We start from the raw sequence: 25,209 nt of genomic DNA on the forward strand, positions 1-25,209 counted from the left end.
TCACAAGAAAGAGCTCGCATCCCTCCCCCTTGGATGTGATGGGGAGGGATGCGAGCTCTTTCTCGTACTAGATAATCCTAACCACTCACTGAACATTCTTGACTTCTTACTTGCTAGTGATCCTTCTAAATATACCATGGAGGTTGTACTCCTTTAGGTAATTCAGATCACAACCTTGTGCTTATTTCTTCTCCTTCTGAGCAACACCCAGACAGTCATTCTCTACAAAGAGTCATCTGCATTACAAGACAGCAAGAGGGATAACTTCTATGCCTCATTCCCTTGGTTGGATTATTGCTTTCAGGCCTCCAGCATAACATATACTGAACACATCACTGAAGTAATCTTCTCTGGAAGCATGTATTCCCCATTCAATGCTAAACTGCCATCCCTTAAGTAAGCCGCAGTTCTCTAAAAGATGTGCCAAAGCTGTGCAAATAAAGAACCAAGCATACTGCAACTTGTCTATCATCAAGAACTCTGCCTTCTCTCTCTCTCTCTCTTTCTCTCATTACTTGTATCAAAGCCTGAAACAGTTGCAAGAAAATCATCAGTACAGAAAACTGATTTCCAAAGAGCTGAAAGCAGGAATCTTGCATCGTGTCTAAATGGCAGCCGTGCATTTTGATCTCTGACCAAAGCAGTAGGCCACAACTTTTGTTCAACACTTCTCCCACTGCTACTATACCCAGATGGTTCTATTGCATCATCACCCACAGAAAGAAACCAATCTCCTGGCATCATACTTTTCTTCAAATGCCTGCATAGATTTAATTTTTGTAAATATCCCCCAACCATTCCAAACACACAACACTCAATGTCTCCTCTGACCTTTTATCAGGATGTGATATGAAACATCTGAATTAAAAAAATCCCCTGTCCTGATGGCATTCCTCCAATTGTTCTGAGGTGACGCCTATTCCATGTTGTTTCTTTATGCTCTCTTACACCACTGGCATCTACCATACACCCTGGAAATACCCATATTCAACCTATTCCCAAGAAATGTGACAGATCCTTACCATCAAATTATTGCCGAATTTCTATCACCTCAGTCATCTCCAAAGTAATGGAGAGAACCATCAACACCTATCTCCTATGCTATCATTGAAGTATTCAGTTGAATACTTCAACTAATAAATGAACAGCCAGTATGGATTCTGCCAATGACATTCAATAGGGGATCTGCTCACCTATATCACCTACCTCTGGATAAATACCATGGAAAAGTTTGGCAAATCCCAAGTGGTTGCACTTGAAATCTTCAAGGCTTTTGATCAAGTCTAGTACATGGACGTATTAAGTAAGCTCCTATCATTCAATTTCTCCCATGACTTCTGCAACTGGATCCTGTTTTCTTGCTGGATGCACATTGCACATGATGGTTGACAGTTCCCTATCTTCTGACTATGTAACTAATGCTGGATACTGCAAGGTTCTCTATTATCACCAGCTTTTTCTTCTATACATTAGTGACCTGCTCCACTTGGCCACCAATCCAATACACAGTTTCACCAATAACAGTACACTACATTCCTCTTACTGACTTGACAATCCTTGCAACCATACAAACTACCACAACTCACAGAGCAACAACCTCTGCGAGCCTAAATTCTGATCTCCAATCCATTCTGCTATGGGTCTTAGATAACCTTGTCAATTTCAATGAATGCAAAATATAGTTCTGCCTTATTTCCCACAAAAAAAAACCGTATTCCCTCAGGCTTATCTTTGACAATACCGAAATCTCTAGGCAAGATGAGATTTCTCTCCTTGGGATTACCTTGACATACATCCAAACACATTTTAAAGAAAAATTTTAATTTTGCAAGAAAATATGGACCAAAATTAAACTTCATCTAATAATGCACATCTGATAATTTATATGTGCTCTTCCAAATAAGTTCATTAATTCCTTTAGGCATGTCTGCCAACATTTTTTTTTATTTCTGCATTTCAAAACCATACTTTTATATTGGATTTTACTGAGTTTTTCTTTGTATCAAAATTTAATTTTCCAAGTCTCTTTTTTGGGGTACTTAAGAGTCAAAGCTGTATAACTGAGAGGAGACCCCCACATAGCCTTTAAAGGAATGTGGAGAACTGACCAGGGCTTCTGATCTAATGACCCAATCCTCACCTTCTTGTGGTGCACCCTGTTAGGTATCTACCTGGATACTGAACAAATGAGGATGGGCTGACAATTTGGGATTTAACTGACCAAATTGTATTCTTATTGGCTTAAACCATAATATAAAATGATGATAAAACATGACAGAATTTCATGCCGGCTGGGGCATCGCCCAGTTAAACAAGCCCCCCCCCCCCCCATTGTTTTTAACAGGGAACTAGGGCGAACAGCGAAAAGTCAGCCACTGGAACAAATCCTAAAACACACCCCAACTCAGCATTACCAAAGTTTAAGATCAGTACTGTCATCATAACAAGCCTAAATGGCAAGGAAATGAAGCTAACTGAGGAATTGGATAAGTACCAGATCGACATAATAGGGTTGACTGAAACAAAAAAATACAAAAACTGGTGAGATCTTTCTGAACAATAAATACAAAATGTTATATTCAGGCAATAACAATCAAGAAAAAGGAGTATCTATAGTATTCAACACTAAATATATGAGACTTATCTTCTTGAATGGCAGGTAATATCAGGTAGAGTGATGTGGGCAGATATCAGAATGGGTAACTGGACAATGAGACTTATTTGTGCCTGTGGTCCCACAGAATCATATATAAAAATGGATATAAACCTGAATGTTAGAATTACAGAGGAATTTCTCTACTGAGTGTTTCTGGTAAGATTTATGCAAGTGTACTTGAGAAACAGTTGAGAAGGTTTGTGGAAGGGAAGCTTGGTGAAGAACAAGCTGGATTCAGGTCAAATAGAGGCTGTCAGGATCAAATTTTCATGTTACGACAAATAGTTGAGAAACCGTGGAAATATAACAAAGATCGTATTTAAGTTTTGTAGATCTGGAAAAGGCATATGACAAGGTGCCGAGAGAGAGAGAGAGAGAGAGAGAGAGAGAGAGAGAGAGAGAGAAGCTATTCAGAATGCTGCAGTTGTATGGTGTCAATGGGGCATTATATCAAGCAATACTTTGTCTTTATTTCAGTTATAAGCCAGCAGTTAGAATTGAAGGAAGTACAGGAAGATGGTTTAATGTTAAATCTGGCGTCAGGGAGATGTGCATTATCCCCTCTGTTATTAATTAGCTATATGGATCACATTATGAAGGAAAGTGGTATTAAACCTGATATCAGAATTGAAAATGTTAATCTCAGCTCTCCATTTATGTAATAGGTAGCGACATCTGCCCTGGTTAGTTCTGATCCTCTTGATGGATGATCAAATCTTCCTAGGAAGAGCAAAACCAGGCTGTGGAGCACGGGGATCTTCAACCAGGAAGCCATTTTTTGTAAGATTGTTGGTGCAGTGTTCTCTCCACATGTCAGGTGTTGATGGTAAGACAGCTGAAGAGTGTTCGTCCATGGTCCAGGGGCAGGAGTGGGTTTTTCATTACTTTATTAAATTCTTTAATCAAGGCTTATCTTCTCCGTATATTTGGTGGAGCAATGTTAGATAGGACAGGCAACCATAGGAGGGCAGTGTCCCACTAATTGTGTGCATGGTAAAGTTTAGCTGGATGTCTATAATGTTTGTGGGCTCACTTCTTTCCCAAATGGGAGCACAGCATTCTGCTGCAGAGAATGTGAGGGCTTGTGCAGAGGACTTCTGCACCACAACTCCAGGTTGTTCCAGCAAGCCTTGAAATGATATTATTCCTCATTTTAATTTTGTTGGACAGGTTGGTGATGTGCCTTTTATAGGTTAGGCTTCTGTCCAAGCTCACTCCAAGGTATTTCGGGTGAGGTTCATGTTCTACCATTTTGTCACAGAAAGAGATGCTGAGGTGTCAATTTGCCTCTGCATTGTTCAGGTGGAATACCATGGACACAGTTTTTGTTGGATTTAGCTTCAGGTACCACTGTTTGAAGTACTCTTCCAGTATGTTCAGGTCTGTGTTCAAGGTTGATTCTAGGTTGGCAAAGGAGGTAGATTGGTGTAGGATTGCTAGGTCGTCGGCATACATATATTTGCTTGAGCTGGTATATGTTAAGTCAGACACGTAGATGTTGAAGAGTAAAAGGGCTAACACATTATGAAGGAAATCCTGTGGGAGACTGTTGTGGAGGAATCTCGGCCTGCTTTTTTTTCGCCCAATATGGACCCGGATCTTTCTTTTGGCGAGAATGGATTCAAAAAGCTAGAAAGTTTTTTGCACCTTATAATATTGCCCAGCTTTAGCAGGAGGTCCCTGATCCAGACTGTGTCATAAGCTGATGTTAAGTTAATGAAAGTGACTCCAGATTTAAGTTTCTTTTGGAAGCCTGCTTGTCAGGACCTGGTCACAGCAACTTCTTCCTGACCTGAAGCCAGCTTATTCAATTGGGAGTGCTCTTTCGATGAGTGATGAAATTCATTTAAGGAGAATTCTTTCAAAGAGCTTAAAGGTGGAGCAAAGCAAGGAGATAGGTCGTAGATTTTTGACATCATTTGGATCTTTCCCTGGTTGGGCACTGCAATTATTTTAGTTTCCCAGCACAGATTTGGTAGTTTTCCGGTTGTTATAATTTTTAAGAAAAGGGTGGCCAGCTATGTTTGATCTTGTTGGTCGAGATGTTTTAGAAACTTGGGGAGGATACCATCCACTCCTGCAGCCTCGCCATTCTTTGTGAGTTTTAAGGCTTCCTGTACCTCTTCCTAAGATACTGGTGTACAAGTTCAGAAAGCTCTGGGCCCATCTTCAGGTTTTTTCTAATGGAAGATTGCACAGTTATTTTCCTGATAGAGCTGGGACATATCAGACACGTAGATGTTGAAGAGTAAAAGAGCTAACATTATGAAGGAAACCCTGTGAGAGACCATTGTGGAGGAATCTTGGCCTGCTTTAATTTTTGTCCAATATGGACCTGGATCTTTCTGTTGGAGAGAATGGATTCAAAAAGCTGGAAAGATTTTTGCACCTTATAATATTGCCATCATTTACTAAATCAGTAAATGATTTCAGTAAAAATCAGGTAAATTTCAGGCCTAATTCTTGTGTCTTATAACTGCCATCCCAAGCATGGCCTGGCAACCTACATCTGGCCTGGTCTCAAGGACCTAACCCAATGTTTGCCTGAAGCAGAATACTCCATAGATATTAAAATTCAAAATACCACCATGTACAATCTACAAACCATCATCAGAAAACTGGCCTGACCAGATGGACCAGTTGTCACCTCACCCTGCTATCTGGTGATTGGTGATTTCAACTCTCATCACGCCATGTGGGGCTATTCCTCTAACAACTAAGATGGTAATAATCTAGTTAACTGGATGGATACATATAAGCCGTATTTGATCTACGATGCCAAACAGGAACGCACATTTCACTCAGCCAGGATGGAACTGAACCTACACCCCAGATTTGTGCATAGTCTTTTAAAGACTGAAGACCATCCTCTACCAACAACTAGAACCATTTTCAACAGATTCCCTAACAGCGAGCATTGTCCTACATTAATAGAGACAGGTACATCAATCCCAATCATCAGTGAAACACCATTCGCTGGATGGAACCTTTGCAGATCCAACTGGAATGTATTTGAGAAACAAACTGAGCAAATCATTACAGCAATACCACCTACCCCTAATTGCTATCCCAGATATGTTAAACTAATAAAAACTGCAGCCAAAGCCTTCTATTCCTAGAGGCTACAAGAAACAATACATCCCATGCTGGAATAAGGAAAGTGAGGAACTTTTAGCCAAATATGAAGAAACTGAAGATCCAACATTTTTTTAATAATAACGTTTGTTTGTATCTGCTTGCGTGAAGTATTAGAAAGACATAACTAAAGTGTCTGGAAAAAGCTTATATTTGATTATTTTTTTGTAGTAAAGTGTATTTATTATTATTATTATTAATAATCAAGACCTCATGCAGTCAAAGACTCATCTAGGAGGTCCTTTTATCTCACACACATCTCATCATACCGGGTCTTAAACACATTCAAACTCCTTGCAGACACCACACTCTCAGGCAAGGCATTCCAATCATTCACAACTCTGCACGAAAAAAACCTGCCTCTCACTCCCCTACTCACACCCTCTTTATACAGTTTCCAGGGATGACCTCTGGTTCTCCCCTGATCTCCCACTATTCGCTGTAGAACTTCTCCACCATTGATCCTATAGCAACCCCTTACCAACTTGTAGGTCTCTATCATATCTCCCCTCTTCCTTCTCTCCACTAGTCTCTGCAAATTACATCTTTTCAATCTTTCCTCATACTCGACATTCCAGAGGTCAGAAACTACCTTAGTCAGTCGCCTTTGGACCCTTTCCAACATCTCTTCATCCTTCTGAAAACCAGGTGACCAAATCTGGGCACAATAGTCCATGTGTGGCCTAATCAAAGCCTTATACAATGGAACAAGAATCTCCCTACTTCTACACGTCAGTGTCCTCCTCATCATTCCCAGAAGTCTTTGTGTTGTCTTCACAATTTTGGCGATGTGACCCCTAAATTTTAGATCCTTATCCACTATCACTCCCAGATCTCTTATTTCCTCTACTTCCAACAATATATTCTCACCAAGCATAAATTCTGCATCCCATCTTTGTTTTCCAAATTTTAAAACCTTACATTTTGCAACATTGAACTCACATCCCCATTTGCTTGCCCAATCACTCAATTTATTCAAGTCTTCTTGCAAGGCCACAACATCTTCACTGCTCTTTATGGTTCGTCCCAACTTTGCATCATCTGCAAACAACTGAATATCTCCATCCAAATCTTCGCCAATATCATTAATATACAAGTTAAACAGTAATGGCCCTAAAACAGATCCCTGAGGCACTCCACTAGTGACTTTCCTTTTCCTGGATATTGCACCCCCATACACAACTTGTTGATACCTATCAGATAGCCAGTCTCCAATCCAATGCACTAATCTAATATCCCACCCCATCTGCTCTAGTTTGACTGTCAACTTATCATGAGGTACTCTATCAAAAGCTTTTGCGAAATCCAAGTATATTACTGTGTATCCTTCTCCTCTGTCCAAGGAAGCAGTCACTTTATTGTAATAAGTAAGTAGATTACTAAAACACGACCTCCCTTTAGCAAATCCATGCTGTCCATCAAAGATTATACCATTGTTGTCAACCCAACTCTGGATCCTAGTTCTCACAAGCTTCTCCAACAACTTAACCACAACACCTGTCACACAGATAGGCCTATAGTTTGATGCTTGAGTTCGATCACCTCCTTTATGAAGTGGCACAATCTTGCCCTCCTTCCACTCTTTAGGGACTTGACCAAGTGCAAGACTCGTATTAAAAAAATATGTCAAGGCAGGTGTCAACTCTCTGGCACATTCCTTCAGAATACGCGGTGATATATTATCAAGTCCCACAGCCTTATTTACATCTAGTTTACTCAACTCCCCAAACACCTCTTGCTCACTTACAGTCAGTCTCTCCTCCCCATCATCAACTGCTCTTAATCTCTCCATGAAGTCACATTCACAAGATTGAAAGATCTTTATGAACTGCTCATTAAGTATCTCCACCACACATTCTGCAACAGCTGTCTTTATACCATTTCCTCCAATCAATGTCATCCTTCCATAATCATTCTTTCTTTTGCTGGCTACATATCGAAAAAACTCCCTAGGATTCTTTTTAGCTTCATTAGCTAACTGCTGTTCATACCTCTCTTTAGCTACTCTCACCAACCAAGTCACTCTCCTTGCCTGGTCTTTGTAGAACTCATGAAATTGGTTACTTCCACTTCTCTTATGCTGCCTCCACAATGCCCTTTTTCTCTGTATTGCATGCTTAATCTCTTTATTCATCCATCTCACACCTAACTTATTTAACCTTCTCACCCGTGGTATACATTTAGACATTGCATCCACTAAATATTTTTTGAAAATACCCCAAGCTGCATTGATCTCTTTTCCAGCTAACTCCTCATTCCATGCTACACCTGCAAGCTGTCTCCTGAGCTCTTCATAATCACCCCCCTTGTAGTTCCACATATACCCTTTTTTCACAGGGGTTCTTGCACTGCTGGCAACCACCCAAGTAATCACCTCATGGTCACTTTCACCAATTGGTGGATGATTTGATACCTCATTGATAATTACATCCTCCGATGAGATGACCAAATCCAAGACCCTTAATCCTCTTGTGCCCTCTGTTACATACTGTCTGAGGTAGTTATCCCTCAAAAACTCAAGAAACTCATTTTCTTTACTTCCAGTTGCTATCTCTTCATTCCAGTCTATATTGCCATAATTAAAATCACCCATAATGATCACCCTTTTCTTATTTGCTTGGCTTATTTGACCATACATTTCACTATCACCAGCATCCACATTACCAGGTCTATAACAACATCCCACCAAGTATTTGATTCTATTCACCTCTATCTCACACCATACTGCCTCAAAACCACTGGCCCCATTTCCCCCTTGCATCTCTACTTTGTATGGACATAACTCTTTCTCTATCATCAATAGCACTCCCCCTCCCTTTTTACCCCTTCTATCCTCACGAAACACATCATACCTTTCCATCTCTATTCCTGTCAGGATGTCATCCTCATCTAACCATGTCTCACTTATTCCGACAATCTCTGGGTGCACAGACGCAATTAGTGCAACCGTTTCATCCGCCTTGTTTCTTATACTTCTAGCATTGGTATACAAACACAACAACTCATTTCTGGATCTACAGCTAGTTCCACTGATACCACTCACTCGATGTGATCTCTCCATGCTGGACTGGGGCCATTTCCCTTTCTGCTTCTTCATTTTAGAACCCTTTGCAATTCCATCTGTTTCCTTTTGATCCCTGATCATCCCATTACTTTCCTGCCCACACATTCTCTCACCTCCTCTTAGAGCATCCACCTTTCTCACGCTGTGTATCCCTGTCCACCCTGAGCCTCCCCGTTTCCCTGCTCCTCTTGCACACCCATTCTCTCATTATCTATACTCATACCACTCACTTCCACATTCATTTCCACTCCTTCAATCTCTCCTGTCTTACTCTCCTGCTCTTCCACATCACTCCCCTCTCGATCTGATTCATTCTCTCTATTCACTTCTCTACCTTCCAGCAGCAGTCTCTCCAAGCGACTCACACCATAACCACTCAAATGCAGTCCATCGCTCCCATACAGCTCACTTCGTCCCTCAAACTCATTCCACACATTAACAAACTGTACTCTCATCTCCTCACACATTTCAGCCAGAATATCATTCATAATCCTTGCTCTTCGCCTCATTTCACCACAATCATACCTAGGCAACACACTGACCACCCTTCCTGTCCCACTATTCTCCTTTATCTTTCCAAGCAGTCTCCTGACATTCATTTTGACATGCTCTTTGTTCTCTCTCAAATCATTCGTACCAATTAATACAATTAACTCTTTTGCTCGTTCCCGCCTCATATTCAATGCCTCAATCACTCTACTCATTTTACCGCCTGGAAAACATACCTTGTGCATTTTATCCTCTAGCACACCTTTAATAATGGAGTCGCCATACAATGCCACTCGCTCATCTTTTGTTAACTCTTTCATGCCATCATGATTTATTTTAATAGTTTTGACCTGCATTCTCTTAATTTCATTCCGCATCCATTTCATTTCTTGCTTCATCCAATCCAATTCACCTTCTGAACCTCGCGACACATTCACTCTATCATTAAATCTTTCTAACTTTCTAACTCTCGACCTTCTCTTCTCACTTTCCCTCTCATTCATCCTTCTTTGTTTCCGTACTTTCGGTCCAACATACGTCCAACTTTCACTGTCATTCTTCTCACTTTCACTCTCACATATCTTTCTTTGTTTCCGTACTTTCGGACTAACATGCGTCCAACTTTCGCTATCATTCTTCTCACTTTTACTGTCATTCATCTTTCTTTGGTTCAGTACTTTCGTTCCAACATGCGTCCAACTTTCGCCATCAGTCATTCTTTTTTCGCTATCATTCATTCTTTCGATTTTTTTTACTTGCGATTTCTGCACCACGCCATTTCTACTTTCATTCGTTCTCTCAATTTCGTTTCTTTCCACCTCACTTTCGTCCCTTTTAACATCCGTTACGGTTGTCAAATCGCTCTTTTTCTTTTTTCCTGATTTTTTAACATTTTTTCGCCTGTCTTTCTCGCCATCCTCTTTCAAACGTGCACTCACGACACAATCTGTACTAGCACTTTCTGTCATCAACTTCATATTCGCATTCATCAATTCCTCGTTCAGGTCACATTTCGCACACACCCTTCTTCCATCCGCACTAAACATCCACAAATCATTTATGTAATCGAAGGAATACATATAACAGACCTCACACTTAACGAACCTACTGAAATCCAAATTAAAATCATGGAATGACAATGCAGCAGCCATTTTTTTTTTCTCTGCAGGTTACTAGGTCTAATATTAACGTTTTCGTATTTAGTTTAAGCAAGAAAAAAAACCCCCACACTAATAATATCGATAGCGTACAACGTTTACAGCCGCTCTTACTTAAACAATTACGCATATATACTTAATTATTCCTAGTAAAACTTAAGTTTAAAATTTTTTAGATGCTAGCTGTTTAAATGCACACAAAAAATGTATCTAATGTGTTTATTTGTCTAGAGGTCAAATAGCAAATCCATTAGCATAGCACAGTTAATACTGTGATTAAAGTATGACTATATATTGTGGGATTTTGTTTCTAAGCATTCAGTGTTTTCAGAAATCAGATAATGAGTAGAGTGAAACCTACCACTGCATTGTCTAATTGTTTCCATATTTTTAGTCTCCATGTGAAATACCATGAAATACCATGTGAAATAATGTATTTAAGTTTTGTCGATCTGGAAAAGGCATATGACAAGGTTCCAATAGAGAAGCTATTCAATACGCTACAGTTATATGGTGTCAATGGGGCATTATATCAAGCAATACTTAGTCTGTATTTGAGTTGTAAGTCAGCAGTTAGAATTGAAGGAAGTATAGGGAGGTTAAATCTGGTGTGAGACAAGGATGTACATTATCCCCTCTGTTATTCATTATCTATATGGATCACATTATAAAAGAAAGTGGTATTAAACATGATATCAGAATTGGAGATGTCAATGTCAGCTCTTTGCTTTATGTGAACGATGTTATACTTCTAAATAAATCCACTACAAGTTTGCAAGATTCCCCGACTAAATTGAATAACTGTTGTAATAGATATGGTACGAAGGTCAGCATTACAAAGATAATGAAAATAGGTAGAATTGTTGAAAATGTCAACTGTGTTGTGAACGGGGAACCTGTGGAACAAGTAAAACATTTCAGCTACTTAGGCATGATTTTTAGTGAAGATGGTAAATTAAATATGGAAATAGACAATAGAATCAACAAAGCTATGGTAGGAAGTCAATTGAATAAATTCATATGGAATAAGAGAGAAATTAGTCAGAACACTAAATTAGCTGTATACAAGACAGTGTTCAAACCAATTTTAACTTATGGATCTGAGAGCTGGGTCAGAAGTAAAACACTTGACCAAAGACTAGAGACCGCAGATATGAGAGTCCTGAGAAAGATTAGAGGCGTGAACAGATGGCATCAATGGCAATATCATATTAAAAACGAGGATATTAGGAAAGAACTTGACGTTATCAGCATCCAGGAATGCGTTAGCAGAGCTAATCTCAGGTCACTTAAACAGAATGTTTAAGTGACCTGAGATTAGGTCACTTAAACAGAATGGGCGAGGAAAGATTAGCAAAACAAGTGTTCTCTGCCAGGTTGGCAGGCCAAGATATAGGTGGATTGATATGGTACAAGGTGCCTTAGACGATACAAATATAAGATCTGATAATGATAATATTGGAGTCTTGACATGTAACAGACTGATTTGGAGGAAAATTGTAGAAAGGAAGTTAGTAATGGTGTAAATTTTTCATGTAGTACTATCATATCCTGTACACCTCTTGAGGGTACATGTCAGGAATTTGATGATGATGTGAAATACCTATTCTGAATGGTGAACTTAAAACATAAGAAATTCATAACCTGTTATCATTACAGCAAGGCAGATCTAACAGGCTGTGCTTTGGACACTCCTTCATGTAGGTTGCATTACATACCTGAAAGGTTATGTTTAGTATCAATGATAACAATGAGACATTCTCCTTATATCAACAAATATGTTTATATTAATATAGCCAGAACTAATTTTAAGACACCTTTAGCTAAGTAGCAAGGCTACCTGTATTTCTAGCCTTAGTGAACCTGTTAGAAGTTTCTTGTTTTTGTGTTAAAATTTGAATAATTTATATTTGATTCCAAATTCAATATATATATATATATATATATATATATATATATATATATATATTAACATTTCTATGGCCTGAACGAAAGGTCCTACTGACAAAATAGCAATCTCATGCAGCAATCATTCCAGTCATCAAACATGCATAAGGTTGCCTCACCATGTAGGAATAACTTATTTATTAGCTACCCTGGTAAGCTGAGAGTATATTGTTTTCACTCTCTAGTCTGTATATTGTGGGTTCAAATCCTACTGTAGCATGAATATTTGTTGGCAGATGATTTTCATTTGCTAAGAATGAGATACCAGGCATTTTAAGATCACTAGGTATTAGAGAAGTGATTTGAAAAAAAAAAAAAAAAAAGTATCACATATAGTTTCTACAGCAGGATTTCCAGATTATCTGCTTTAACAATCTGTGATATCAAATATATGATTAGTTTACAACTTTTTGTAGGCGAGATCAACTTTCAAAAAGAAAAAAAAATTATCTCCAACCAAAACATCAAATTTAAATACTGCAAAAATTTTCTAGTATCTAGTGGATGAATCTGGTGTTCATTTTTGCATAATATTATTATTTTATTTTACTACTGCTTGGTTGGTTAAACAGATATGTCGATTTCTATTTATTAGCAACTATTCCAATCTGATAATGTAATATATACATTAATACCTATACCCGGAAAGCACTCACTTTTAGAAGCTTTCAAGAAACATGGAAAACAGGTATTTATGTATATTATTTATATTGTATTTTTTCTATTTTTATTAATTTTTGAGTTTCCTGATTTTTTAAGATGATTTTTCTTGATTATAATTCTGTATGTAACAACTCAGCTGTAAAACAAGTTTGGTATGAAAACAATAAAAAGATCAACTACGAAAGGCAGGAGCATGAAAAATATCAACTGCATTCTCAATGCAAAACATATAGAAGTAAAATACATCAGCTGATTTAGGTAGAATTTTTAGCGATGATAGCAAATTCAATTGGAAGTGATATTAGAATAAATGAAGCAGTTTTGGTGGTACAGTTGATTAAATTTATATGAAATAAGAGAAATTAACAAAATTTTAACCTAGCAGTATGAAAACAATGCTCAAACGATTTTTAACTTATGGATCTGAGAATAAATTACTAAGTTTTTCTTTTTTGTATCTTAATATATATATTTTTAAAATTTATTTCATGATGAATGAGTGATTGTGTGCTCCCAATTTGGAATCTAGTCAGCTAATGACTATAACATAGTCAAACACTTTCCTGTGCAACACAAGAAAATTATTATATTGTGTAGTATGTGCATTACAATAAATTTCATGAAGTCTTGTATGTCACCTAAAGTGTCTGCTGTTTTCATCAGGAGTTAGAGCACATAGCAAAAAGCCATTTTTATGTTGTATATCAAAATTTAAGATAAGAACACATCAGTATATAAATGTAGTAAGTAGTAATGATTTGATTTATTTATACCAATTGAATAGAAAAGGAAAAAGAAAAGAATACCTTTATAATAATAATAAAGTTATCTCCATGGAATCATGGAGATAACTTTATTATTCACACAATACCTATCATACCTCTTCTTAAACTCATTCACTGACCAAGCACTCACAACCACCTCTGGCAACCCATTCCACTCAAAAAATCTAGTCTGAACACCCTTGCTAACCACACCACACTCTTGCACAATTTCCAAGGGTGATCCCTTGTTTTCTACCTTCCTGATATGTACTGAAACAGTCTTCATTGTAAATCCTATAAAACCTCTTTAATAACTTATATGCTTCTATCATGTCTCCTCTTTTCGGCCTGTCAGCTAATTTTTGAAGACCACAGATCGTCAATCTATACTCATACGAAGCATTCATAAACCTGCCATAATCTTTGTCATTTTCCTCTGGATTTTCTCTATTTCATTCCCCCATGGAATCCAGGTGTCCAGATCTGCTCTCAGTAGTCCAGATGTGGCCTTATATTGGGGAACAATAACTTTGCTCTCTCTGCTTGTTAGTGTGTTCTTCAACAACCATGTAATGTGATGTATGTTTTGTCCACATTTGCAAGATGCCCTCTAAACTTCAACTCCCTGTCCACAATTACCTCCAAGTCCATGGCCTCATCAGTTTCCTGCAGTTCAATAAATTAAAGATACCAAGAAGTTATATACTTGGTTTAATCCTTTATTCAAGTGTAAGGGAACAAAGTTTGCACCTGAAGTATTTTCAGAACTGGGGTAACTCATATATAGAAGCTAATAACTTTTCATCACTTGCCTTAGTATCCCATAATGCTAAGCACATATCTTTATGGGAAGGACCACAACCCCCAGACTGGTATCAACCTTTATTGAGGTCTCATCAGTGGGAGCCAGACCCAGAAGTAATACTAAGGTTGAGGTAATGCAAAGTCATATTTTCATATACGAGTAGTCAAAAGGTGTCACATCTTATTATTAAAATACTCTGGATTAGAGAAAGTTGTTGGAAGTTTTTCCACTTGGTTATGCTATAAATTAAAGATACCAAGAAATTATATGTTGGTGTAATTCTTAATCTACGTGCAAGAAAAGTTCTGCATTACTTCAACCTTAGTTAATCTCTTCCCAAAGTACATCACTTTACACTTGGTCACGTTAAACTGACAGCCATTTACTTTGCCTATTTAAGGAAGACATAAATAAGCAAAGTAAATGGCTGTCAGTTTAACATGGCTAAGTGTAAGGTGGGAAGAGATCACAAGCTGTGTACTATACTGATGGAACAACTGCATGAAACTGATGAGGCCAGGGACTTGGAAGTGATTGTGAATTACGTCTTCCTTTGCATCATCTTCACTTACCATTGCTCTTCCAAATTTAGTATCATCAGCAAACAATTGAATATTCTCTGTTAGATAATTTCCTATACAGTGATTGTAAGACATACAGAAATATTTTAGACAAATTTGGAGAAAAGAGCAAGGCTAATAATAATGGCAAATACCCCTTGGATTTCTGCTCAGGACATAGCCCTGTTATTACTAAAACAATGTTCCAACATAAAAATGTGCACAAACTCACATGGACAGAAGAGTCGAGGAATAAGAAAAGTCTCATTGACTATGTTGTTGATAGTGATGCTTTCTTGCTTGTACAGGACACTAGAGTGTACAGAGGATTTGAAATTGGAAGTGATCACATTTAGTCTTGATCAGGATAAAATTGAATTTCATATTGAAAAGAAGAACATGTAAGAAAGTTTTAAAGCGAATAAAAGTTGAGCAGCTCTCAGATGTGAACTATAGGCTAAAATACATGACAAAGATTGAAAGAGAATGTCTCGACTCGAAATTCCGAAATTAGCATGTCATGCAATTTCTTACCTTTCAGTAGGAATAGTGCAACTTACTAAAATTCTGGGTCGTTTCAGGTTTGGGAATTAATCCATTTCGAAAATCGGACTCCTTCCCTTCAGACGGCTGGTTCTTTAACATGGTAGCCTATGGGAGACCGCAGTGGACGCACTAATGCATGAGCGGGTACCTCGTCTCCGTTTGCTACCGGAAGTGAGTCACTGGAAGGGGGGATGAAGCGGAAGTTACATCACATTGACGTCACGGTGACACTCGTCTCTCTCTCCGTCGATGACTAGCAAGCGGCCATGGTCTCCGTATGTGTCTCTGGTTACGATATGGTCGCTTGCGTGAATATGCGACCGAGCATAAGCGGCCTGTTTACCGAGACTCCGTATCATGCTTTTTACAGTATGTCACCACACTCGGCCACGGCGATGCCCAGCTTTCGGTCGAAAAAGCTTGCCCGCTCTTGTGATTTTCGTTTCAGAAAATGACATATAGGGAAATAAATAAAAGCACTATATCAATTTCAATTTAGAAAAACTCCGCTCACAACTAACAACACTTACAGCAATTGTGAGGAAAATTCGCAGTAGTATTACAATATTTCGAAATGAGTTCTCGAATCTGTATTTTAGAAATAACTGCAAAAAAAAGTTCATAGTGCCACCCCTTCCTAGCTACGCTTCTGCAATGACCTGAGTCTATGTCCGGTTTCGAAGTTTCAAAACCAAAGACAACTGACAGTATTGCATCCCCACCCAATGCTACATCGGAGTTGGTCGTTTGCCATCCCTACACCCTTAACAAGTTCAATGTACCTGATAAGTAAAAATGTGTAGTGTGCTCTGTGAAACTCTCCTCTCTGTACTTTGCTATATGGTGTTGGAGAAAGTATTTTAAGAAGAAAAGTGTGATAGTGCATCAACGATATGAAGAGAACTATTAAAAACAAATTAAACAATTACTTCTCAAAACTTAAAAAAAATAAAATTCTAGTACGAGTTCAGAATACGATGCGAAATATCTGCTGCACTTCTTGCTCTGGATTTTGTTTCCAAGCCCTGGCACTATTTCTCTTAGGACTACACCCCCTGGGCAAGGTACAAACAAATTGTTTATATCGATTGGATAATCCAGCAAATATTGATGAGATTCAGTGAATATTATTCGAGTCCGATGTGAAGATAAAAGTGATTTAGAAGATGATGATTATGTGAATGTTCGTTTAGAAGATTCGGATACCGAACAAGATATGAATTAGACACCAACGAAGAGTATTTTCTTAGAAAGGATAAAGAGTAAAAATGGAGGAAAAATCCTATAAGAAGACAGACTATTTTGTGTCAACTTCCGTTAGTTTATCCAAACGGAAAAAATGCCAAGACAGGACCGAATTGCTTTTTCACAGATGGTATTTTTGATCTAATTTTATTATATACAAATACAGACATTGATTCTATTTTGAAACGTATATCTCCTACTCAAGAGAAAGAGATGTTAAACAAATAGACAACACAAATTTGAAAGCATTTTTGGCCTCTTATATCTAGCTGGTTTACCTCGTAACAATTGGCTAAATTTTTATTCTTATGTTGTAAATGAAAATAAATAAATAAACCCTTCTTCTTCTGCAGCTTGTCCCACTTAAGTGAGGTCGCTGTTAATGATGAGTCTCCTCCACATCCTCCTGTCTTGGGCTGTCACCACATCCAAGTTCTTCATCCTCAAGTCATCTTCTACCAGCTCCCTCCATCTCTTCTTCGGCCGCCCACGCTTCCTCCTTTCTTGCACATCCATCTGCATGACCTTTCTTCCCACACATTCGTCCTCCTTCCTCATCACATAAACCAAACCATCTGAACCTTGCTTCCTGTATCTTTGCTCCTAAGTTCGTAACTTTCACTGTTCCCCTCACATAGCCATTTCTCAGACGAGCCTTTCTGGTCACACTGCACATCCACCTAAGCATTCTCATCTCTGCTACTTCCATCCTGCTGATGTTATTTTTCCTTAGGGCCACAGTTTCTATAGCATATGTCATAGCTGGCCTCACTACTGTCCTATAGATTTTGCCTTTCAGATTGATCGGCACCCTCTTATCGCATAGCACTCCAGCCATCTCTCTCTCTCTCTCTTTCCAGTTCCTCCAACCCGCTTGTATCCTGCATCCCACTTCCTTCTCAGCCCCTTCATCTTCTTCCACTGTTGAACCTAAGTATCTAAAGTTCCCTAACCTTCCTGATGACATTTCCTTCCAGCTCCAGATCTGTCTCCTGGCCGCCGTCCACTTTGCAACACATATACTCTGTCTTACTTCTGCTCAGTCTCATACCTCTCTCTTCCAGTACTTTCCTCCATCTTTCCAGTTTAGCTGCCACTTCTTCTCTTGAATCTGCACATAGCAAGATGTCATCTGCATACAACATTGTCCAAGACATGTCTTCTCTCACCTCCTCCATCACCACCTCCATCACAATATTAAACAGAAACGGACTTAATGCTGACCCTTGATGCAAGCCAACTGTTACTTGAAAACTTTCTGTCTGTCTCAGACAGGTTGGAACACTCTTGTCTTCACATTTCTGCACATCTGCACCAACCTGACATATTTCTCCGGTACCTTCTTCTCCCTCAGACACCTCCAGACTTCTTGCCTTGGCACTCTATCATATGCTTTCTCTAGATCAATAAACACCAGATGTAGTGCTCATTGTTTCTCTCGAAACTTTTCCATCATCTGCTGTAACCCAAAGATAGCATCTGTCATTGATCTACCAGGCACGAAGCCAAATTTTTCCTTTGCAATTTCCACCTCCTTCCTCAATCTTCCATCAAGAACCCTTTCTAAGATTTTCATTGTGTGGGACATCAACTTTATTCCTCTGTAATTCTTACAGTCTTGTGCATCCCCTTTACCCTTGTAGATGGGGACAAGAGTACTTTCCCTCCATTCCTTGGGTATATTTTCCTGTTGGCAAACTTTCATAAACAGGTCGCACAGCAGGTCAATTTTCTTGCTTTCTCTCTCTCTGGACACCTCTTCACTCTTGACTCATCCCACTTCTTCTTTGCCTTCCTCTTGGCTGTCACTGCTTGTACATTATTATTCCACCACCAGCCCTCCTGCTCTCTAATCTTTCCAGATGTCTCACCAAGCACCTCGATTGCACAGCTCAGGATTGCTTTTGAATTATGTTTCCACCAATCATGTACACTTTCTGGTCCATCCGAAATCCTCTCTAACACCCTCTTCCTAAAACGATTCCTCACACTCTCTTCTTTTAAGCGAAACCACTTAATTGTCTTCATCCCTTGGCTTCCAGAGGTTCTTATCTTCGATCTTATTTTAAAGTCTGCGTACAGCAGTCGGTGTTGCTGTGCTACTTGATCTGTTGGAATTTCCTTACAATTTGTCACAACCTTAAGATGTTTTCTTCTAATCAAAATGTAGTCAATTTGTGAACTGTTTTTACCACTTCTAAATGTTATCAAATGTTCTTCCCTCTTGTAGAAAAATGAGTTCACAATTGCCAGATCAAACACTACTGCAAAGTCCACAATCCTCTCGACTTCCTGGTTCACCATTCCCACCATGCACACTTTCACAGTCTCTATTCTATCTCCCTATGTGTCAGTTCAAGTCTCCTCCGACAATCACCATCTCGTTTTCTTCCAGTTCCCTCATTTCTTCATCTGACACTTTCCAGAACTCATCTTTCTCCTCTGCTGTACAGCCAACTTGCGGGGCATATACACATAAGACGACCACTTGCTCTCTCTCTCTCTATATATATATATATACATGTATGTATGTATGTATATATATATATTCATTACTTAGCAAACATAAACAGAAACATCTTCCTACTCAGTTTCCAGGAGTGTACAAGATTTTGTGTGATTGTGGAAAGCCATACTATGGGCAGACTGCCAAATCCATCCTTCTATGTTTGGATGAACACCGTAGAGATATCTCCTATAACAGGACTAGAGCTAGCGCTCTCTCTCTAGCCACGTTCTCTTTTCAGCTAATTCAGATGAAGGCCGCCACACATTGTAAACTGGTGGACTCAAACTTCTAACATCCATGTGTGCTATGATGAACTCGAAAGAAAGATTGTCGAATCCAGGGAAATTTCTCTGGATTCCTCTCATATCAACAACAGCTTGAGTTACAATCTCTCTGATGCACACGTTGCTTCTGTTCAGTACTGGCGCACTCGCGATAGCGCATAGTATACGTTTGTTTGGAACTCATACTCGCATTTGTTTTTCAAACACGCTACTGTCTTTTTATACTTGTTCTGTTATTACAATTTTAAGTCTCTGTAATTTTTTTATATATTTCTTTGATTGTGATACCTGAGGATGTTGATCTATTCAACAAAACTAGTAAACTAGTAGTATCTTTTTAAATATATTTGTCATCTTTTTATCTCTCGGTAACAGTCATTAAAACTTTTTCATATATATATATATATATATATATATAGAATGATCACAGACATATTTAATGCACGAATTCACAATTTCAAATGCAACTGTTAATTAAGCACTTCATACATTAATTGTATATGTATATAAACCATTATCAGCAGTACCATTATTTGGAGTAGTGGGGGAGTCTTCATTTCAGAATTAAAAGTATATAAAAATCATGGATTGCAATTTCCAGAAGATGCTGATATATTAAGTTTCTGCTGATTTATCACCACATATACACTTTTTATATAAAAACAAGGCATATAATCGTAACTTAATTCCTGTTCATAAAAGTAGAAACACTTGTTTCTAAAACTGAAGCATGACGATCCATATAACACTTTTTTTTTTTGTTGATTTTTGCCGATTCAAGTATAACATTAAGATTTTCAAATTTCCGATCTCAATTGTTTAGTAGAGTGGATTACATTGTTTAATGCGTTTTGTGATTCAGTTAAATTTCTGTTTGGATTCTGAAGCATTTCACTCACTACATTGATCCTGCATAAAAGATTATAAGTGAACACAAACATCCGCAATCTTTAATTTTCAAAGCTAATGGTTTTGCTTCATATTTTGTATTATTGTCAATTTGAATATGATCATAAATTTAAACAAAAGAATCTAAAATTTCTCCATTTTAATTACAGACAGACATCTTTAAATGCACGAACGCAACTGTTAATCACTTCGTAGTTAGATGAATGGGGATGTAAGTGGGACAGTGCTAACACACTCATCTACCTGCTCATGGCACTGATATCCCCATTCATCTGCTTATAAAGTAACAATGTTGTAATGTTCCTGAGAACTAACATTTTGCATGTTTTTTCTGAAGAACTAACATGTAAAATGCTGTTGTTGACTAGTAATTATACCACAGTCACCTGCTATTGCTGTACCTCTTTTCGCACGAGAGAAAAAAAAAAAAAACTGATCTGCTCCCCTCCGATTTTGATACCTTAAGTCATAGGTTGCCAAAAACAGGACCGTGGGCCGCATGCGACTTGTAACGTGATTTTGTGCAATCCGAGGTATTATTAATTATAAATGTATTATTAATTTAGCTATTGGTTTCGACTGCAGATTTTCTGATCGATATACTTGTTATATTCATTATTTCTGATGACGGAAAAAATTTATATCCTCAACACAGAATCAAAATAGCTTTAAACGATTACTCAATTTATAAAATCTGCTGCTTCTCTGTACTAGTTGTAGCAATGGGCGTGGTAGATTTCTATGTGCTCCAGAGTAACGCATCATTGAAAGTCACTTGCTCAGCTCTGGTTACAGAAATATGTAATTAAATTTAATTTAACAACTTCTTTTAAATCAAGTATTTTATATTGTTCTCCCAGTAGTAAAAGGATTTAACAAATATAGTAATTCAATACATATAACTATTGCCCTAAAAAAATGCAGAGTTTATTTTTATTTAAGTTCTGCCTAAAAGTGTGCGTTTACTGCCGAGCTTGAAACGGATAATTCCTTGCCTTTTCTTGATGTCAAACTGACTCGCTCTTCTGGTAAACTCAAAATATCGATATATAGAAAGCCCACACATAACAACAGATATCTGCATAGTCAGTCCCATCACTTCCCTCCTCATAAGCTTGGAATAATTTCCACCTTGGGACATAGAGCCCATTCTCTTCTGGATGACCCAAATGAACTTCTTACAGAAATAAACCACCTGAAAACTTCTTTTGAAGTTAATGGATATTCCAAGAGAATCATTGAAAAATTCCTTCTTAATCCACCTAGACATCACTCAGAAGAAACAAATAGAAAAAAATATATATCTATTATATCTATTCCTTACATAAGTAGTTTCACATAAATTAGCAAAAGTTCTAAGAAAATACAATATCAGAACCTTGTTCACTCCACTTCCAAAGATCCGTTTCTTAATAAGTCACCCCAAACCTTGTCATCATCAACTCAAATACCCTGGTGTATATAAAATATTGTGTGAATGTGATATTCCTTATTTTCGGCAAACAGACAAATCTGTCGAATTGCGTATGTAAGAACACGAGGGACATTACTTACAAGAGACAGCGAGCCAGTGCATTATCAAGTCATATCCTTTTCTCAGCTAATCCTAATGATGAAAACCAAAGTCACAAAGTCTGTGCTGGGAAAAATCTATTAACATCTTCCGTTGCAATGATGAACTAGAGAGAAAAATCGTGGAATCTAGAGAAATCATCTTCAATCCTGTTCATCTAAATAATAACTTGAGCTACAACCTCCCAGATAGTCATTCAGCTGTAATCATGTACTGGCGTTCGCTTGATGCTGCAAGCACGCACTCTCCCAACAATGCAACAAACGAAAGAACAGCTTTAAATACAACTACAACGTTTTCATGCTAATTATGTATAGAGAAATTATGTTGTTCATAGTCTTTTAACCTTCCGTGTTTAAAATGTCACCTGATGAAGGCTGTTACAGGCCGAAACTAGTTAGTCGTGGTTTTATATTAAAACCTTTTTACTTAAATCTCGGTTCTAGTCATTCAATTCTTCATAAAAATTTGTATGTTAACCGAGTTAATGATCATTCTTTCATATATATATATCATCATCATCATCAAATTCCTGCCATGTACCCTCAAGGGGTGTACAGGATATGATAGTACTACATGAAAAAAATTACATCATTACTAACTTCCTATCTATAATTTTCCTCCAAATCAGTCTGTTACTTGTCAAGACTCCAACATTATCCGATCTTATATTTCTATCGTCTAAGGCACTTTGTACCGTATCAATCCACCTATATCTTGGTCTTCCTCTGGGTCGTTTTGCTGCCAACCTGGCAGAGAATACTTGTTTTGCTAATCTTTCTTCGCCCATTCTGTTTAAGTGACCATACCACATGAGATTAGCTCTGTTAACGCATTCCTGGATGTTGACAATGTCAAGTTCTTTCCAATTATCCTCGTTTTTAATATGATATTGCCATTGATGCCATCTGTTCATGCCTATAATCTTTCTCAGGACTCTCATATCTGCCGTCTCTAGTCTTTGGTCAAGTGTTTTACTTTTGACCCAGCTCTCAGATCCATAAGTTAAAACTGGTTTGAACACTATCTTGTATACAGCTAATTTGGTGTTCTGACTAATTTCTATCTTATTCCATATGAATTTATTCAATTGACTTCCTACCATACCAGCTTTGTTGATTCTGTTGTCTATTTCTATATTTAATTTACCATCTTCAGTAAAAATCGTGCCTAAGTAGCTGAAATGTTTCACTTGTTCCACAGGTTCTCCATTCACAACACAGTTGACATTTTCAATGATTCTGCCTATTTTCATTGTCTTTGTCTTTTTATTGCTGACCTTCATACCATATCTATTACAACAGCTATTCAATTTAGTCAGAGAATCTTGGACTTGTAGCAGATTTCTTTAGAAGTATAACATCATCTGCATAAAGCAAAGAGCTGACATTAACATGTCCAATTTTGATATCATGTTTAATACCACTTTCCTTCATAATGTGATCCATATAGATAATGAATAACAGAGGGGATAATGTACATCTCTGTCTCACACCAGATTTAACATTAAACCATCTTCCTGTACTTCTTTCAATTCTAACTGCTGACTTACAACTCAAATAAAGACTAAGTATTTTTTGATATAAAGCCACATTGACACCATATAACTGTAGCGTATTGAATAGCTTCTTTCTTGGCACCTTGTCATATGCCTTTTCCAAATCGACAAAACTTAAATACAGATCTCTGTTATATTCCCATGCTTTCTCGACTATTTGTTGTAAAGTAAAGATCTGATCCTGATAGCCTCTGTTTGGCCTGAATCCAGCTTGTTCTTGACCAAGCTTTTCTTCTACAATTCTTCTCAACCGTTTCTCAAGTATACTTGCATAGATCTTGCCAGGAACACTCAGTAGGGAAATACCTCTGTAATTCTCACATTCAGTTTTATTTCCCTTTTTATATATGGGTACTATGAGAGCTCTACTCCAATCATCAGGAATTCGTCCCTCTGTCCAGGCTTTCTGAACTATGCAGTGCAGCCACTGCAAGACTCTTATACGACCATACTTCAGCATTTCTGGTCAAATATCATCTACTCCTGCTGCCTTTCCACATTTCAAGGCTTTGATGGCTTTTTCTACTTCAAGTATGGATATGTATTCCTGACTGCATGCCTGGTCGGTGTTTTTTACCACTGTGTTGTCATCACTGCTTGTTTCATTTAGCAGTTTTTCAAAGTAATTACTCCATACTTCAAGGATATCTTTTTCTTCCGTTTTCATGTCACCTTTATCATCTCTAACTCCTTTTACAGCACTCTTTCCTCCATTCCTAAGCTTCTTCAACAACCTCCAGAATATTTTGCCACCTTCTTGATATTTATTTTCTATATTCTTGCCAAAGTCCTCCCATGACTTTTGTTTAGCTAGGTTTTACACACTGTTTAGCTTTCTTACATTTGTCTCTGTATTCTCTAAGAGCACAAGCTGACTTATTTGACAGAACTTTTGACATGCTTTCTTCTTTTCCTTCACTGCCTCTTTAACTTCCCGTGTCCACCAGGAAGTTCTGATTTTTTTATCCTTGCAGACAACCTCACCACATGCCTCTCTGGCAGAATCAATCACTGTTTTCTTCAGAGTTTGCCACTGAATCTCCAAGGTTTGATTCCTGTTCTCAAACTCTTTCGTTTTTTCTTCAATAATCTTTGTGTATTTTAGTCTACAGTTCACATCTGAGAGCTGCTCAACTTTTATTTGCTTTAAAACTTTCTTACATGTTATTCTTTTCAGTATGAAATTCAATTTTATCCTGCTCAAGGCTAAATAATGATCACTTCTAATTTCAAATCCTCTGTACACTCTGGTGTCCTGCACCAGGGAGAAAACATCACTATCAACAATAACATAGTCAATGAGACTTTTCTTATTCCTTGCCTCTTCTCTCCATGTGAATTTGTG

General features: G+C 37.9%; 1 protein-coding gene across 1 annotated transcript in view; it reads left to right on the forward strand.

Moving 5' to 3' along the window:
• Window positions 1-25,209, forward strand: part of Cdc45 (cell division cycle protein 45) — a 309,294-nt gene that overhangs the window by 44,297 nt on the left and 239,788 nt on the right. Inside the window, exon 4 of the mRNA XM_090392057.1 lies at window positions 13,044-13,136. Within this exon, the coding sequence (XP_090248183.1) occupies window positions 13,044-13,136 (93 nt within the window). The remainder of the gene's footprint in view (window positions 1-13,043; window positions 13,137-25,209) is intronic.

The sequence above is a fragment of the Typopeltis vanoorti genome, chromosome 4 (assembly GCF_054136105.1).
Source record: "Typopeltis vanoorti isolate ZY-2024b chromosome 4, IOZ_Tvanoo_1.0, whole genome shotgun sequence".
Taxonomy (NCBI): Eukaryota; Metazoa; Arthropoda; class Arachnida; order Uropygi; family Thelyphonidae; genus Typopeltis; species Typopeltis vanoorti.